At 54.5% G+C, this 14,876-nt stretch overlaps 1 protein-coding gene across 1 annotated transcript in view; it reads left to right on the top strand.

Moving 5' to 3' along the window:
- The window catches only part of TRAM2 (translocation associated membrane protein 2), a 73,361-nt gene that overhangs the window by 52,842 nt on the left and 5,643 nt on the right, over positions 1-14,876 (top strand). Inside the window, exons 5-10 of the mRNA XM_029050808.2 lie at positions 8,879-8,937; positions 10,116-10,200; positions 11,350-11,420; positions 11,603-11,707; positions 12,508-12,651; positions 13,544-13,716. Of these exons, the coding sequence (XP_028906641.1) occupies positions 8,879-8,937; positions 10,116-10,200; positions 11,350-11,420; positions 11,603-11,707; positions 12,508-12,651; positions 13,544-13,716 (637 nt within the window). The remainder of the gene's footprint in view (positions 1-8,878; positions 8,938-10,115; positions 10,201-11,349; positions 11,421-11,602; positions 11,708-12,507; positions 12,652-13,543; positions 13,717-14,876) is intronic.

The raw sequence follows: 14,876 nt of genomic DNA, 5'->3' as shown, positions 1-14,876 counted from the left end.
GTGGGGAGAGACAGGAGGCTGGAAGGTCAGAAAGGCGGCTGATGCAGTAATCCAGTCGGGAAATGATGAGAGATAGTACCAACAAGATAGTGGTTTGGATGGAGAGGAGAGGGTGGAGCTTGGTGATGTTGTGAAGGGGAGAGCGGCAGGCTTTGGTGACAGATTGCGTGTGTGGGGTGAATGACCCAGCAGAGTCAAGGATGACACCAAGATTGCGGGCTTATGAGACGGGAAGGATGGTTGTGCCGTCCACAGTGGTGGGAAAGTTAAGGAGAGGACAGGGTTTGGGAGGGCAGATAAGGAGCTCTGTGTTGGGCACCTCAAGGTTGAGGGAAGTTAAGGATCCAAGCACTGCCTCTTCTCCAATCTGGACAACGACTCGGAGAGCTCAGCCAGGGCCTGGAACCTCAGCGCTCAAAATCGGCCCCTCCCTTGCTCGGTGACGCTAAGCAAGTCACTCAACCTCTCCGAGCCTTGTTTCTCCCGATCAGTGAAATGAGGAAAATCGTTCCAAACCACCCATCTCCCAAATAGGTGGGCGGCCGTGCTAAATGACTGGTAGAAATGATGAGAGAGGAGAAAAGCCTCAAACCCCCGGGAGTCAGTCAGGCAGTCAGTCGTATTTATCGAGGGCTTACTGTGTGCAGAGCACTTTACTAAGTGCTTGGGAGTCCAGTGTGTAGGGCTGTTAAGGGCACTGTAGTGTGCCTGGGAGCTAGAAACTTCCTTGAGAGACCTCCAGACATTGGGCTTTGCAACAGTTTAAGGAAACTCACGTCTTTCCTTTTCCCCCTCCCTTTTTGAACAGAGTGTGTGTCTTCCCTCCTTAGCTGCTCCTTTCCCTTGGCTCACTTTCACTGATTTATTTATTCGATCGTATTTATTGAGCACGTACTGTGGGAGAAGCACTGTACTAAGCTCTTGGGAGAGTACAATGGCACTTTCATTGATTCATTTATTCTACCGTATTTATTGAGCACTTAATGTGGGCAAAGCACTGTACTAAGCACTTGGGAGAGTATAATATAACAGACACATTCCTGCCCACAACGAGCTCACAGTCTAGAGGGGGAGACAGACCTTAATATAAATAAATAAATTACAGCTATAGAAAGATATACGCATATGTGCTGTGAGGATGGGAGGGAGGATGAATGAAGAAGCAAGTGAGAGCTGCGCAGAAGGGAGTGGGAGAAGAGGAGAGGAGGGCTCAGTCAGGGAAGGCTTCCTGGAGGAGACCAGGGAGATCCAGGACTGTATTGAGCACTTGAGAGAGTACAATAGAAGAACAGACTTGGTAGACAAGTTCCCTCCCCATGACGAATTTATATTCTAGAGAATGCAGTCCCTGGGTGAGGAGAACTTTTAGCTGTCTGAGCTTCCTCCCTGAGGTCAGATCTGAATAAGGGGGGTCGGTTTCCCCCTAGATTCATTCATTCATTCATTCAATTGTATTTATTGAGCGCTTACTGGGTGCAGAGCACCATACTAAGCGCTTGGAATGTACAATTCAGCAACAGATAGAGACGATCCCTGCCCAACAACGGGCTCTTTGTCTGGACAGGGGATGATAATGACGGTATTTGTTGAGCGCGTCCTCTGTGCCAAACTCTTCTAAGAGCTGGAGGAGATACAAGGTAATCAGATTGTCCCACGTGGGGCTCACAGTCCCCATTTTACAGCTGAGGGAACTGAGGCCCAGGGAAGTTAAGTGACTTGCCCAAAGTCACCCAGCTGACAAGTGGCGGAGCCGGGATTAGAACCCACCACCTCTGACTCCCAGACTCTTTCCACGAAACCACGCTGCTTGTCTCATGCAAATGATGCCCTCCAGCTGCAGGCTGGAGCCGAAGCAGGTAATTGCCAGCTTTGCTTGTCGGTCCTGACAACAGCCCCGTCCTATTCTGGGGCCGAACAGAGAGGGGCAGGCCTGTCGCATGCTCCGAGCCTTCCTCACACCAGCTGGCTACTTTGTGGGATGTCTCGATTAGGAGCCCGAATGCTTCAGGGAGTCAAGCGATTCTGCCGCCAGCCCCGTGACCACAGGACCGGGACTCTGTCCCTTGGACTTCCTGCTGCCCCGGAGAGTTGGAGGGGAGGGCTGTTTATACCGGGTGAAAGTTCCTACTTTTTTTTTTCCCCTTAGTGGTATTTGTTAAGTGCTTACTTTGTGCCAGGCACCGTACTAAGCGCTGGGGTAGATACACGCTGATCCAGTGGGACACAACTCATGTCCCACATAATCATAATGTTGGCATTTGTTAAGCTCTTACTATGTGCAGAGCACTGTTCTAAGGTCTGGGCTAGATACGGGGTCATCAGGTGGTCCCACGTGAGGCTCACAGTCTTCATCCCCATTTTGCAGATGAGGGAACTGAGGCACAGAGAAGCGAAGTGACTTGCCCACAGTCACACAGCTGACAAGTGGCAGAGTGGGATCTTAATCCCCATTTTACAGATGAGGTCCCTGAGACACAGAACATAAAGGGAATTTGCCCAAGGTCTCAGCAGACAAGCGGCGGAGCTGGGATTAGAACCCAGGTCCCCTGACTCACAGGCCCATGCTCTTTCCACTGCGCCGCACTGCTTCTCACTCACTCACCTCTGGAGTGTACCCGGCTCTCAAAACCTTGTCCCCATGCTTCCTGCATGGCCTGACATGTTGATCAGTGTCAGTTGAATTTATTGAGCGCTTATTATTACAGAGCACTGTACTGAGCACTTGGGAGAGCACAGTACAAGAGAGCAGAGTTCCTTATTCCCCTCGTCCCCTGTCCTAGAAGGGAAGGACTAAGGTTTTATCTTTATGAGAGGGAAGATAATTAAGGCACAGACGTTTCAGGGAGAGAGGCGGACGGCCACCTGGCTTGTCTCCCGATAGGACAGACCCCACGGGTCAAAGGAGACAAATCGCTGGATCTCGGGGAGCCACAGGGCGACCCGGACCGTGCCGGGGCGACTCGCTCCGAGGAATGACCGGCACTTTAGAAAACCTGCCCCGGTCCGTCGTAGCCGGACCCTCGGCTAAAGACGAGGGAGGATGTCGGTCACGGCGATCCCCCTCCCGAGTCCCCTTCCCCCTTTCAAATTGTTTTTCCCCTTGTGGTCCCGGCAACTTTCATTCATTCAATCGTTTATATTGAGCGTTTACTGTGTGCAGAGCACTGTACTAAGCGCTTGGAAAAGTACAATACAACAATAAACAGACACAGCCCCTGCCCACAGCGAGCTTACAGTCTGGCTTAGAGCTTTCGGTTTTGTGTTTCTGTTTATTCAAAGGAGCCTCTCAGGTCTGTTTCTTTTCTTTTTTTTTTTTTATGGTCTTTGTTAAGCGCTTGCTATGTGTCAAACACTGGCCTAAGCGCTGTGGTAGATAGAAGATAATCAGGTTGGACAGAATCCTTGTCCCACATGGGACTCACAGTCCCCTACTGGAAGCTCACCTCCTCCAGGAGGCCTTCCCAGACTAAGCCCCCCTTCTCCTCTGCTCCTCCTCCCCTTCCCATTGCCCCGACTCCCTCCATCTGCCCTTAACTCCTCCCCGCCCCACAGCACTTGTGTATATATGTACATATTTATTATTCTATTTATTTTATTAATAATGTGTATATATCTATAATTCTATGTATTTATATTGATGCTATCGATGCCCGTCTACTTGTTTTGAAGTCTGTCTCCCTCCTTCTAGACTGCGAGCCCGTCGTTGGGCAGGGGTTGTCTCTGTTGCCGAATCGTACTTTCCGAGCGCTTAGTACAGTGCTCTGCACACAGTAAGCGCTCAATAAATACGATTGACTGAATGAATTGGAAGGAGGAGGATTTAATCTCCATTTTACAGACAGGGGAACTGAGGCACCAAGAAGTGAAAGTGGCGTGTCCAAGGTCACATGGCAGACATGTGGTGGAGCCAGGATTATTCATACAAGCATTCAGTCGTATTTACTGAGTGCTTACCGGGTGCAGAGCACTGTACTGAGCACTTGGGAGAGTACGGTGCCACAATAAACACAGCACACTTTCCCTGCCCACAGTGCGCTTACTGTCTAGAGGGGGAGACAGAATTAATATAAATAAATAAATAACAGATATGTACGTAAGTGCTGTGGAGCTGGGAGGGGGGAATGAACAAAGGGAGCAAGTCAAGCGATGCAGAAGGGCGAAGGAGAAGAGGGAAAGGGGGGCTTAGTCAGGGAAGGCCTCTGGGAGGAGGTGGGTCTTCAATAAGGCTCTGAACAGGGAGATTTGAGGCAGGATGTGGGCAAGGAGTCGGCAGCCAAATAGATGAGATCGAGGCACAGCGAGAAGGTTAGAATTAGAGGAGTAAAGTGTGCGGGCCGGGTTGTAGTAGGAGAGTCACGAGGTGAGGTAGGAGGGGGCAAGGTGATGGGCCGCTTTAAAGCCAGTGGTGAGGAGTTTCTGTTTGATGCGGAGATGGATGGGCGACTCCTGGAGTTTCTTGAGGAGTGGGGAAACGTGTCCTGAAACGGTTTTGTAGAGTGATCCGGGCAGCAGAACGAAGTATGGGCTGGAGTGGGGAGAGACAGGAGGCTAGGAGGTCAGCAAGGAGGCTGATGCAGTAATCCGGGCCGGACAGGTTGAGTGATTATATTAACGCGGTAACAGTTTGGATGGAGAGGAAAGGGCGGATTTTAGCGACGTTGTGAAGGTGGGACCGACGGGATGTAGTGATGGATTGGATATGTGGGTTGAGTGAGAGGGAGGAGTCAAGGATAACGCCAAGGTTATGGGCTTGTGAGTCGGGAAGGATTGTGGTGCCATCGACGGTGATGGAAAAATCGGGGGGGGGGGGGACGGGGTTTGGGAAGGGGAAGATAAGGAATCCTGTTTTGGACGTTTTAAGCCTGAGGTGACGGGAGGACATCCAAGTAGCAATGTCTTGAAGGCAGGAGGAAATGTGAGACTGCAGAGCGGGAGAGAGATCAGGGCTGGAGAGGTAGATTTGACTATCATCCTCACAGATTAGAACCCAGGTCCTCTGAGTCCCAGGCTCTTTCCAGTAGTCCACGCTGCTTCCTATGTGCTTTTTACCACACTGCCTCCAGCTTGCCTGATTCCCATGAAGACCCCCTGCTAAATTCAAGTCAGATTGTTGTTTTTCCCATCTGGAGGCACCAGTGGGGGTCAGGGGGTCAGGGAGGGAAGGGCACTGGAGCAAGAAAGGGTGTGGCTAGAGAAGTTTCCACTGGGCATTATGGCTAGCCAGAGGGATTGCCACTTTATAGGTCAGAGGGAGAGAAATCTCCTCAAGAGCACCGGACAAGACCGAGCCAGGTTGGTGGACCGATCTCTCCAGCCCCAAGTTGAGTGGGAGGGTGGCGGTGTTAGGGAGGGAAGTACAGGACTGGCCCCTATGCGTTGAACGTATCTGAGAGGACGGCCAACTGCGGGAACGACCCTTTAGGATCAGTGGACGCACAAACACCCGCACTGAGGCAGTGACCTGGCCAGCCGTCTGGAAAAGACTGCTCCGTAACAAACGAGTGAGTCATTTTTCCTCCTCGTTCCGTCTCCCGCCTCCGGGCCCCAGGCTCGGGCCCGCTCCCCCCCCCAACATCCCGGCGGCCCGCCGTGGTGCCAAGGGCTCGGTGGACAGTGGGCAGAGAGCTGGACCGCCCTTCTCTCTGCCGAAAATTCCTTTCCCACGAAAGGGCGTGTGGTCTCTCGAGTCAGCAAATGCTGAGCTCGGGAGTCCTGTCAGGAGAGAGGCCTCGTGGGCTTCAGATTTCGTTTTGAGTTTCCTCATCCTCCCGGTTTTGCCGCCTCTGGATTTTCCCAGCATGCCAAGGAGTGCCGGTTTTCTGGAAAAATGCAATGCCGTGGCAATTAGGCAGGAGGTCTCCCTTCATTTACCAAACTCTGGCTCTGAAACTCTGGCAAGGAGGGCGAGGGCTGGCCCCCAGGTGACGTGCCAGTCCTGGGTGATGCCCGGTCAAGGCTCATGTGGGGCTAGTGACGAGGGTGGAGATGCCGGTCATTTGGGTGGCTGGGAGATGGAGGGCAACCCAGAGGATGAGTCTGTGTATGTGTGGGTGCCTCCCTTCCCTCTCACCGCGCACACCCACGGACACACAAACTGGACTTGGGTCTGGAAAAGGAGGGGAGAGGAGACGCTGTCATCCTGGTCAGCATAGTGGAACTCCATAAGAAGCAGCGTGGCTTAGTGGATAGAGCGGGGGCCTAGGAGTCAAAAGGACCTGGGTTCTAATCTCACCTCCACCACATGTCTGCTGTGTGACCTTGGGCAAGTCACTTAACTTCTCTGTGCCTCAGTTACCTCATCTGTAAAATGGGGACGAAGACTAGGAGCCCCACGTGCGACAACCTGATTACCTTGTATCAGAACAGTGCTTGGCGCACAGTAAGCGCTTAACAGATACCAACATTAGTATTATTACTGTGAGCCCCATGCGGGACAGGGACTACGTCCAACCTGATTAACGTGTATCTACCCCCGTGCGCAGAACGGCGCTTGGCGCATGGTATACGCTTAACAAGTACCATTATTATTTTTTTTTTATTATTATTATTTTTATTATTAACACCCTCTGGAGGAGAACTGTGAACTGGGGTCTTGGGGGACCCTGGAGGCAGTTCAGGGGACATGATTGAAGTTTGCAGAACCATGAAGGGAGTAGATAGAGCTGTTCATCTAATCCCTCAGTGCATGGATGAGAGGGTTAAAGGTTCAAAACCCACAGATGGAAACAAATAGTCTTCAGATAGTGTTTGGGGAGCCTGAAGAACTTGGTACACAGGAAGTTGTTTGGGCCAAAAACAACAGGAGGTTCAAGAAGGGTTTGGGTAGATCCGGGGTGAGGTATTTGAGGGAAAAGTAAGCCTGGCATGCAACCGTCATCCTGTTTCTCCAAGTTTGGGGGGCGGGGGGCGGGGGGGTTGGTTTGTTTTTTATAGTACTTGGTAAGCGCTTACTTTGTGTCAAGCGCTCTTCTGAGTGCTGGGTTAGATACAGGTCAGTCAGGCCTCGTGTCTGCCCCAGTGCTTGATACAGTGCCTAACACATAGTAAGAGCTTGACCAATACCATTAGAATCAAAAATCAGGGCAGACAGGGTCTCTGTCCCTCATGAGGTTCACAGTGTAAGTAGGAGGGAGGCGAAGAGACTGAAGGATAGAGAAGTTGTTACACAGCAGGCAAGAGGCAAAGCTGGGACTAGAACCCAGGTCCGTCGGCTCCCAGGAGCAAGCTCTTTCCACCGGGCCAAGGTGCTTCCCAGATGTATCGTAAATGTGAGAGCTCAATAAATACAACTGAGTGAATGAATGAGTGATGAGAGACCCATTTAGAGGTCACGTGAGGGGGCCAGAGGGCCCCTGAGGGGGCTTGCCTTCTCACTGCCCTAGTGGCCACTGCAACAGAGCCCTCCCCGGGCCCCATTTCGGAGCCCGACACACCCCAGCCCAGAGGTGTTTCCAACCCAGTTCAGTATCCTAAAACAAGATCTAACTTCCTCCCCTTCAATGGGACTCCCCTGCTTTCCCCAAATCTTCCAGTATGGGTGGGGCCAGTTGGGTGTCTAACTAATAATTGTAATTTTAGTATTTATTAAGTGCTTACTGTGTGTCAAGCACTGTTCTGGGGTACATACATACAATTGCTGGGGTAGATTCAAGGTAATGAGGTTGGACAAAGCCCCTGTCCCACATGGGGCTCCCAGTCTTAATCCCCATTTTACAGTTGAGGTGACAGGCGAAGAGAAGTTAAACGACTTGCCCGAGGTCTCACAGCAGACAAGTGGTGGAGGCAGGATTAGAACCCACGTCCTCTGACTCACAAGCCGGTGCTCTTGCCACTTGGCCGTGCTTCACACTTTCTTCTGCTTTGTCTAAGTCAGAAGGCTGAGGCACTGTGGCCTAGTGGAAAGACCACAGGATTAGGAAGTCAGGAGACTTGAGTTAGGAGACCAACTCTGCCACTTCTTTTTTTTAGTGGTATTTGTTAATAATTATTATTATTATTATTATTATTATTGTTAATATGGTATTTAAGTGCTTACTACGTGCCAAGCACTGTTCTAAGTGCTGGGGTAAATACAAGGTAAATACAACATTGTCCCACATGTGGCTCACAGTCTCAATCTCCATTTTACAGATGAGGAAACTGAGGTCCAGAGAAGTTAAGTGACTTGCCCAAGGTCACACAGCAGACAAGTGGTGGAGCCGGAATTAGAACCCACAGCCTCTGACTAAGTGTTTACTGTGTGCCAGGCACTGGACTAAATGCTGGAGTAGATACGAGACAGTTAGGTTGGACACAGTCCGTGTCCCACGTGGAGGCTCACAGTCAATCCCCATTTTACAGATGAGGCAAGTGACTTGCCTAAGATCTCACGGCAGACAAGTGGCAGACCCTGTATTAGAACCCAGATCCCAGGCCCGTGCTCTGTCCACTAGGCCATACTGCATCTCTGCTGTGTGACCTGAGGCATGTCGCTTAACTTCTCTGGACCTCGGTTTCCTCATCGGTAAAATACTTGCTCTCTCAACCTCTTAGGCTGGGAGCCCCGTGTGGGACAGGGATTGTGGCTGATCCGATTGCATGTAGGGTATCTACCTAAGTGCTTAGCCCGGTGCTTAGCACAGAGTAAGCACTTAAATACGGTTATGGCTGTAATTACGGCCATCTGACCTCCTCCCTCACGGGATCCAGAGGATCCCCTTGGCCTAGATGGGAGAGGAACTGGAGGATGCCCATCCCCTCCCTCAACCCCAGCGGTTGCCCCTTGGCTTGCGTTGGCCCCTTTCCACCCGCTCCCACCAGCCCCCGGACTGGATCCGGGGTCCTGTCAGCATCCCGGCAAGAATGTTCTCGAAGAGCTGTCTTCTCTTTCCTACTGCAGGAGGGATATTTATCAAACCCGAGAAGCCTCTGGGAAAACTACCCTCACGTCTATCTCCCGTAAGTATTCGCCCGGTTCGGTCTGAGGTGGCTTGTTCGCCAGCCAGCAGGTCTCTCCCCGCAGTGCATTCGCCCCTGGGGATCGTCAGAGACAATTCGATCTGTGGGCCCTGTCTTCCCCAAAGGCTTCGTGGAAGGAAGCCCGTGCTTTGGGAATCCCCAGGCAGGGAGGAAATTAGAGGGGCATTCGGTCCACATCCCAGCCAGCCCTGCAGCTAAACCCAAGTTCTCAGTGCCGGATCGATGGCAGCTTTCCTTGTGGACCAAGAGAAAAGAGGCCGAGGTGCTAAAATGGATCCCGCCGTTGTCTGCCCGTAGGACCCCCGGGGCCGGCTCAGCTGGCCCGTCCTCTCTTCCACCTCCCTGGCCCCTGCGTCACAGCCAGCCAACAGTAATAATAATAATAATTATGGTATTTAAGCACTTACTATATGCCAGGCACTCTACTCAGTCCTGGGGTGGATACAAGCAAATTGGGTTGGACACAGTCCCTGTCCCACCTGGGGTTCACAGACTCCATCCCCGTTTTACAGATGAGGTAAGAGAGGCACAGAGAAGCGAAGTGACTTGCCCAAGGTCCCGCACCAAAGCGGCCAATGCAGGATTAGAACTCATGACTTTCTGACTCCCAGGCCCGTGCTGCTTCTCCTGGGTGTGGCAGGAGAGCCCGGGGGAGGGCCTGTGAGGGGGGCTTTGAGGAGGGGCCCACCCGAGCCGAGCAGGAACACCATCTTGCCCCGAAAGGGAACCGCCGCCATCTTCTTGTCAGTCCGTTGCTCCGTTCACGCTGCTTCTGTGTCTGTGCCTGTTCCAAGCGCCTGCGGCCAATCACCGTGGCCAAGAGAAGCAGTATGGCCTAGTGGATAGGACACAGGCCTGGGAATCAGAAGGACCTAGATTCTAAGTCCTGCTCCGCCACTTGTCCGCTGGATGACCTCGGGCAAGTCACTTCACTTCTCTGGGCCTCAGATTCCTCATCTGTAAAATGGGGATGAAGACTGTGAGCCCCACGTGGGATACGGCTTGTGTCTACCCCAGCGTTTAGTACGGTGCCTGGCACATAGTAAGCACTTAGCGAGTACTATTTAAAAAGAAAACAACCTGAGCTAGAGTTGCTTTATCCAGGGATGTCACAGATGGGGCTTGACTCTCCGAAACTTCTTGCCTTTGTCTTCCAGCTTCCAGGTGAAGTTTTTCTACCTTTGTCAGCTGGCATACTGGCTGCACGCCCTGCCCGAGCTTTACTTCCAGAAGGTGCGCAAGGTGAGTGATTTGAGTATTTCTTCTACCCACTCACCTAGGGAGGGAGGGAGAGGAGACAGAGGGAGCCCAAACTCCCATGGTCTCCATCCTCTGGCGGGAGGATATGACAGGAGAGAGAGGCTGGCCTCCGGGAGAGGGAGGCCGACCAGCAGGTAGAAGCTGCCCGTCTCCTGTAAATCAATCAGTCGATGGTATGTATTGAGTGCCCCCTGGGTGCAGAACACTGTGCTGAGCCCTTGGGAGAGTACAGCACAACAGAATTCGCAACGTGTTCCCTGCCCATAACGAGGCCCTGTCCTTTGGCTTCCAAACCTGCCCTTCCAGTCTCCCCAGGGGCATAGTACGGGTCATGGCACTGCCACGTTCCTGTCCTAGTGTGTGTATTCTTTTTAAAGCGGGTGATAAAACTGGGGACGTCCGGGAGCTAGGGTTGGCAACTCACGGGATCATTCGTTCATGCAATTGTATTTATTGAGTGCTTAGTGTGCAGAGCACTGTACTAAGTGCTTGGGAGAATACACTGCACCAATAAACAGACACATTCCCTGCCCACAATGAGCATACAGTCCGGAGAGGGAGACAGACATCAGTACAAATAAATAAATTACAGATATGTTCATAAGTGCTGCGGGGCTGGAAAAGGGGAAGAACAAAGAGAGCAGCAATTCAGTGTGACGCAGAAGGGAATGGGAGAAGAGGAAAGTGGGGTTTAGGGCAGTCCTCTTGGAAAAGATGTGCCTTCAATAAGGCTTTGAAGCCGGGGAGAGCGATTGTCCATCAGATTTGAGGAAGGAGGGCGTTCCGGGCCAGAGGCAAGATGTGGGCCAGGGGTCGGCGATTGGTGAGAAGTGAAGTGTGCGGCCCGAGTCGTAGAAGAACGACGGAGAGGTGAGGTAGGAGGGGGCAAGGAGATTGACTGCTTTAAAGGCTATGGTGAGGAGGTCCTGCTCGATGCACTGGGATGGTGCCGGTTTCGGTTCAGACGACGACCGTGTCCGGTCTCCATCCCTTTCCCCCGGCGGCCCCCGGTCCCTCCTCGGCCTTTCCTTAGGGGACGGTGCCGGAGCCAGCTGGGGTCTCCACCCCCCAACTCTGGGACGCCGGTGCCGATCCCGGGGTGAAGGTGACCCCGTGGTGGTTTTCTTCCAGGAGGAGATCCCCCGTCAGCTCCAGTACATCTGCCTCTACCTGGTCCACATAGCGGGCGCGTACCTCTTGAAGTAAGTGGCTCCGTGAGGGCCGGCCTGGCCCGGGCAGCGGGTGACCCAACCCCGCTCCTGCATAGTCGCTTATAGACCGACGTGAAGGAGGCGGGCGCCTGTGGGGGCCGGGGGGAGGAGGGTGTGAGGGCCCCGGGCAGGAGGTCCCGAGCCTGCCGTGACATCCCCGTCCCGTCCTGCAGCCTGACCCGCCTGGCCCTGATCTTGCTGCTGCTGCAGTACGTGGCCGAGTTCTTCTTCCACACCGCCCGGCTCTTCCACTTCACCGACGAGAACAACGAGAAGCTGTAAGTGGTTCCGGCAGGGCCTTCCCCTCCTCCACAGCACACACAGACACACACATACCTCGCTGGTTCCGCGGGTCGGGGACCCATGTGGCGGCTGGGGCAGGGCCATCCATCGGGTTCCCGGGAGATCCCTTCCCCTGGAGGCGATTCGTTGCCTCGAGCAACCTCCTCCCTAGTGATGACGATAATAATAACGGTATTCGTTAAGCGCTTACTCTGTGCCAAGCGCCGTTCTCAGCACTGGAGTAGATACAAGGTAACCAGGTTGTCCCTTGTGGGGCTCACAGTCTTAATCCCGGCTCTGCCACTCGTCTGCTGAGTGGCCTTGGTGAAGTCTCTTCACTTGGCTGTGCTTCAGTTATCTCATCTGTAAAATGGGGATGAAGACTGTGAGCCTCACGGGGGACAGGGACTGTGTCCAATTTGATTAAATCATATCTACCCCAACGCTTAGTACAGTGCCAGTCACGTAGTGCTTAACAAATACCAGAATTATTATTGTTATTATTACTGTTAATCCCCATTTTACAGTTGAGTTAGCTGAAGCACAGAGAAGCTAAGCAGCTCGCGCAGGGTCAACAGCAGACTAGTGGAGGAGTCAGGATTAGAACCCACGTCCTCTGACTCCCAAACCCGGGTTCGTGCCACTAAGCCACGCCTATTGTACTTTCCCATCATAGCCTGGACTGTCCTGTGGCTTTCCCGGGATAGTGGGAGGGGCTGCTTGGGGGTCCGGGCTCTTCTGGGACCCCCCCCCCCCCCGCGCCCCAAGGAATCGCCTCTCCTCCCTCTTTGGGCAGGTTTAACGCCTGGGCGGTGGTGTTCGTGGTCACCCGCCTCTTCACCCTCACCCTCACGGTGCTGACCATCGGCTTTGGCCTGGCTCGGGCAGAAGACCAGACCTTTGACCCCGAGAGAGGAAATTTCAACACCTTGCTCTTCAGGTGAGCCCCTTGATGTGGATGACCCCCCTCCCACCACCCAAAAGCTGTCAAGGCCCCCCTCCACCAAGCCTGGTGGGTACACCGGTGTATCTCCCCTTTCCCCGGCCCCAAACCCCGGCCCACGAGCTCTTCAGGACCTCCCCCGACCGAGCCTGGTAAGTTCACTGATGAGTCCCTGCCGTGTCCCGACTCCAAGACCTGTCAGAATCACCGCAAGCCTGGTAGACATAGTGCTAGGGGGTGGTGAACAGGCTACCAAGGTTTGCACCCACCTGCCATGGTCTGTGCCTGCCCAACCTTGATACCCTCCCCTGCCCCAGATTCCCACATACCACCCTGTATTGACGGTTTCCTCTGGACCAAGGCAGCTGTGCCCTGCTAGGAATAAAACCAGAAATGGTTTCTCTCCGTTAATAGTTGAATATCGGGGGAGTCCTTTTAAAGGGCCTGCACTGAGGCGGGGCTGGGTCTGCGGGAGAAGGGAGTTGTGGGTGGACCTGAAGATCCTTGCCTTGGGCTATTTTTTTTTTCAAATGGTATTCGTTAGGAGCTCACTATGTGCCGGGCACTGTACTAAGCACTGCGGAGGTTACAAGGTAAATCGGTTTGGACACAGTCCCTGACCCATATGGGCTCAAAGGCTTAATCCCCACTTTACAGATGAGGTAAGTGAGGCCCAGAGAGGTGAAGTGACTCGCCCAAGGCCCCAAAACGGATGAGTGGCGGAGCTGGGATTAGAACCCAGGTCCTTTGACTCCCAGGCCCGTGCTCTATCCACTAAGCCACAGTGCTCCTCGGGCTTGGCCGTAGCCCTGAGCCCTGGCTCCCTCTCCGTCTCCCCGTCTCCCTCTCCTTCTCCCTCTCCCTCCATCCCTCCCACTCTCCGCCCCAGGCTCTGCGTGCTGCTGCTGGTGTGTCTCTCCCAGGCCTGGATGATGTGGCGGTTCATCCATTCCCAGCTGCGCCGCTGGCGGGAATACTGGAACGAGCAGAGCGCCAGGAAGAAAGCCGCTGCCCCCACGGTGCCCCCCCGACAGCAGGCCAAGTTCCTCAGGAGGGAAGCCGGTGAGTGCCAGGGCAGAGGGTGAGCTCGACCACAGTAGGCAGAGGTTGACCTCGTCCGGAACGGGCATAGAGGACGGAGCCTCGGCACGGAGAACTTCCCGCCTCGGCCTCTCCAGCTCCCCCGAGCCCCGGATGCCCGGATCTCTGCCGGGTCCCGGCCGGCACGGGGCTGGGTGAGGGGCCGGTCCGTGGGCGGTAGCAATGCCGACTCATCTGGGCGTCCTTTTGGCAGGTCGGGGCAGGGTGGCGGCTCCTGGAGCCGGGCTCATTCCCCCCCCCCGGCTCTCCTCACTGCCCAGCCAACTCTGCTGTGCCAACCCCGCCCCAGGGGCCCCGGCGTGGCTTCCCTGCCCACCGCCCGTCCTCGTTGGCGCCGGCCAGGGGGAGAGCAGCGCTTTCCTCCTCCTCTTCTGGAATGAAATGTGGCTCGCAGTCTGCCGGGAGGGAAGGGGGAAAGAGGAAAAGCTTCTGCCGAGTTTTCACTGCCCAGTGTGCCCCGTCCTTCCCCGGTAGCCGGTCGGCGGAGCCGTCTGTCCGGCCCGGCGGGATCTGGCATTGGGGTCAGGGAGCCGTTGCCCGCTGCTTGGCTCTGGGACACTGCCCTGGGGGACGAGACTCTTTCTGCCACTTTGGCTTCAGACCTGTAAGCGGTTAAAAAAAAAAAAAAGCACCCACCAGGGATTCCCAGATGTCCGATCCCTCTTATCTGTCTCCCTCCAGGCCCCCGCCCCGCCATCTTGGCCTGGGCACCTCCTGGGCACCCAGAGAACGTTCTGGGAAAAGTCGGTAGCAGTGGGAGGGGTTTCCCTTCGGTTTGACGGGGGAGCGGGTGGAGTCGGAGCTCCTGAGACCCTGGAATCGGCCCCTAACCCCATGCCGGGTTTGGAAGGCCAAGCCCATCTGACCTGTGCCCTCACACATCCCAGATGAGATTAGGCTGACAAGCTCTGGGCCAGCCCCAGTGCCCGGCCGGTATCTTCGGGGCAGCCAGAGGCAGACGGCGTTGCGAGCGGGGAACCCCGGAGGCCTGCCGTGGCCGCCACCCGGACCGGAGCCCACTGGGCCCGGCAAGGAGGCCGTGTTCCAGCTCATCCCGCTCAGCTTGGTCCAGTGGGGTGTCTGCGGGGTAGGGGACCAGCCACGGGCGGGGCAAGCTCAAG

This window comes from Ornithorhynchus anatinus, chromosome X1, assembly GCF_004115215.2.
Source record: "Ornithorhynchus anatinus isolate Pmale09 chromosome X1, mOrnAna1.pri.v4, whole genome shotgun sequence".
Taxonomy (NCBI): Eukaryota; Metazoa; Chordata; class Mammalia; order Monotremata; family Ornithorhynchidae; genus Ornithorhynchus; species Ornithorhynchus anatinus.
This window is presented reverse-complemented; position numbering and strand designations above follow the sequence as displayed.